At 43.8% G+C, this 3,107-nt stretch overlaps 1 protein-coding gene across 1 annotated transcript; it reads right to left on the bottom strand.

Annotated features, from left to right (window-relative positions):
- Positions 1-1,964, bottom strand: LOC104462161 (interleukin-17F-like). Its single transcript, XM_010074009.1, has 3 exons — positions 1,938-1,964; positions 1,124-1,368; positions 1-261 (listed from the first exon to the last, which is right to left on the bottom strand). Exons 1-3 carry the CDS (start codon positions 1,962-1,964, stop codon positions 24-26), a joined length of 510 nt encoding a protein of 169 aa, XP_010072311.1. The 3' UTR covers positions 1-23.
- Between the last annotated feature and the right edge of the window lie 1,143 nt (positions 1,965-3,107).

Genomic DNA, 3,107 nt, shown 5'->3' with positions numbered 1-3,107 from the left:
TGCTCTTACACCACTGGCTCCCTTTAAGCCTGGTGTCGGATCAAGGGGGTGACACACGTGCAGCCCACAGTGACTATTTTCTTCTCCAACCGGTACGATTGGTGGCAGCCCTTCTGCTCCCTCCGGAGGACAAGGATCTCCTGTTGGATGGGGACAGAGTTGACGCTGTGGTCTAGCTGTCCATCCAAATTCACACACCTGGAATGGCGGCACTCAGCATCAGCGATCACCCGGGGGAAACGGTTGTGGTCCTCGTCGATCCTGTGAGTTGACATGAAAGAACAGAGAAGTGTTTGAAATGGAAATACTGCTGCATCTCTAGAATCGTGATAGTCTGGATCACTATGGGCGCCCAACTCGGGAACCTGTACCTCCTGGGAGATTGGAGCCAGGCTGGATGAGGCTTTGAGCAACCTGGGCTGGTGGGAGGTGTCCCTGCCCATGGCAGGGGGTGGAACTGGATGGGCTTTAAGGTCCCTTCCAACCCAAACCATTCAGTGATTTTATGATTTCCTGTGAAGGGGCAGTAGACCCTCCACTGTTCTAGGTTTTTAAGCGTAAGTAAAGTATAAATAAGTAAGTACAGCAGATTTTTAAAGTGTAAGACAAGGATGACAGGAGTGCATGCACTGCCTTTGCAAAGAACTTGCATTAGATAGACACTGGCTTTGAAAGACTGATGAGAATTGATATGAGCTTCCCAACATGCGAAACTGACTCACAGACCCAAAGACCTTCATCTCCCCACAAAAACACGAAATGTTCTTAGTGCCTCATGCAGGTCTTATTAAACCACTGTTGAATTTGGTGCAATTTAGGCTTCTGAAGTATTTTTGGTGATGTCTTAGGTAAAAAATACTTTTGAAGATAAAGCTTGGCCCAAAATATAAATAAATTAATTAATCAGAAAAGTAATTTGCTTTGCCTTCTCATGTCTTTTTTCTCTGTGTTCCTTTCTGTATTGGTTATTTTTCGAAGAGGATTATATGGACTGTGAATACCCTCATATTTCCAAAATCTCTCCATAGTCAAGCACTGAAAATAAAGATGTGGGCATAACCTCAGCATTATTCTTGACCATTGCAGCCCGTGTATCTCTAGACCATATGGACAGAGATCATACCTGTAATCCCACGGAGCCAGAGAGCGGCTGCCGACATCAAAAGTCACTTTGGTGTCCTGCTTTGTGTTGCTGATGCTTATGTTGACTCTCACAGTTTGAGGGAATTTTGAGTCTTTTTGGGTCAAGCATCCAGCATATGCTTGCTTGAAGAGGTTCTCTGGCTTGAGTCCAGGCTGCATCACCTTCCCGTAGGCAGAACTGCTGGCTGACAGCACTGCCAGCAGCGTTAAGAGCAGTGACCTGAACTGAAGACAGTTGGTACATTTATGACACAAGGCAGGTACAGCTGCTGTAACACACCTAGCGACTCTTCTGTGGGGCTGGGAAATTCATCCATAGTCAGCCTAACTGGTGATTAAAGTCTATGCTGCAGGTTGGAGTAATTATGGAAAAATGTGCCATATGTCACATCCACACTTGCTTTCATTAATTAATTCTTATGGTGCTGACAGGTAGGGTCTATACTCAATTGTATAAATTGAGATTAAAAAAAATCAATTATCCAAAATAAAATAATACAGAAAGTAGCAGAAAGGATATAACAGCAAAAAGAGACTCTAAGGTCGAATTTTCAGTGTATTTCTTGACTTCAGAGGATGTGGCAATAGCCCTGTTCTCTAATACACCCATACAGCCCCGTTGCTGCCCCATGCTGGTGCTATTCAGCAGTGTCCTGTCTTAGTTCTTTTCAATTATTAACAGCTCAAACAAGCATTTTAAAGGTGGATGCAAATCCCCATTCCTGGCAGTCATCTATTAGAATTTAGACATTTCTCTGTCAGACTGGGGGAAAAAAACGAAAGCAAGTTCTTACCAGGGAAGTGCAAAAGTTCGGAGACATCTTCCTTCCTTCTCTGACTGAGCTGATGCTTGTGCTGGGCTCTGTCGAAGTGAAGGTGTCTGGGCACTTTTGCTACTGGACTTTTTATAAGGGCTTCTGTGCTGTCCTAGTTAATGTGGAGTAGGTGTTTTTTTCCCAACCTTAACTGTGGTTTCTGACCATAATTTAAATTAAAACCTGTATGTATATATATTCCATTAACTCAGGTGGAAGACAGGATATGGGCTCACCCTTTCTTAGATCTGTAGATGATGTCATTACTTCAGCCATGTCACGCTAGTAGTAACAAAACTCAATGATGATATTACGAAACCACCAAAAACTTGGTACACACTGGAGTAAATGTGCAAAGTACGCAATTTTAAATCAGAAGCAGAGTCGCCATTTAGCCAAACATAAATTGATGTCCTTCACGGTCTTGACTTGGGATGCTGTAGGTATCAAAAACACTGGTATCACTGGCACTGCCAGATGGGATGCATTTGCTCCCAGGTTGCTCTGATGTCTTTTCATCCTGGATTGGGCAGATGTTGGACAGCTGGGTCCCATCCAATTGCTCTGCATACTTACTATGCCCTCTCACTTGCCTTGGTGACTAGAGATCCAGGTTCATCCTCAAGCTCCTCTTTTTTTCTCAAATTTCCTAGTTTGTATCAAGCTATTTTTATTCATGTCTACACCTGAGGTGTGATATATCGGTTTTGATCAGAATGCTTTGTGATAGTGAGTTCCCAAATTCAGTCATTCTCCATCCAGGAAAAAATACCCCATGAACACTGGTTTTGTCCCCTAAGGAAATGGGTCTCTTCAAGTGTGATGGATGTAGTTAAACCTTCAGCTCCTAGGTTAGGGAGAGGACAGAGGGGTTCAAGAGAAACCTTGTGAAGGCTGTGAGATGCAAAATGACTCCTCATGTAGGCAGGAAAACTGGAAGGAACCTGGTCTAGTGAAAGGTGTCCCTGCCCATGGCAGGGAGGTTGGAACTAGATGATCTTGAAGGTCCTTTCCAACCCAAACCATTCTGTGATTTAATGATTCAATGATTCTTTTGACTGTGGGTCACTGTTGCTGCTCTGGCTGATAGCAACTGCCTCAATTTTTGTTCTTCTTTGGCAGATGTCACAATGAGCCCTGAACTCTCAT

The sequence above is a fragment of the Pterocles gutturalis genome, unplaced genomic scaffold (assembly GCF_000699245.1).
Source record: "Pterocles gutturalis isolate BGI_N339 unplaced genomic scaffold, ASM69924v1 scaffold757, whole genome shotgun sequence".
Lineage (NCBI taxonomy): Eukaryota > Metazoa > Chordata > Aves > Pterocliformes > Pteroclidae > Pterocles > Pterocles gutturalis.
Note: the sequence above shows the minus strand (reverse complement) of the source record. Positions and strands in the feature narration are given on the sequence as shown.

What these genes read in the sequence shown, in the direction of transcription:
- LOC104462161 (XM_010074009.1), bottom strand. Translation starts at nt 1,964, where the DNA reads ATGTCTCCGAACTTTTGCACTTCCCTG. An exon ending in CGAACTTTTGCACTTCCCTG is followed by an intron (nt 1,369 to 1,937) that starts GTAAGAACTTGC and finishes AACTGTCTTCAG; the next exon opens with TTCAGGTCACTGCTCTTAAC. An exon ending in CTGGCTCCGTGGGATTACAG is followed by an intron (nt 262 to 1,123) that starts GTATGATCTCTG and finishes GTCAACTCACAG; the next exon opens with GATCGACGAGGACCACAACC.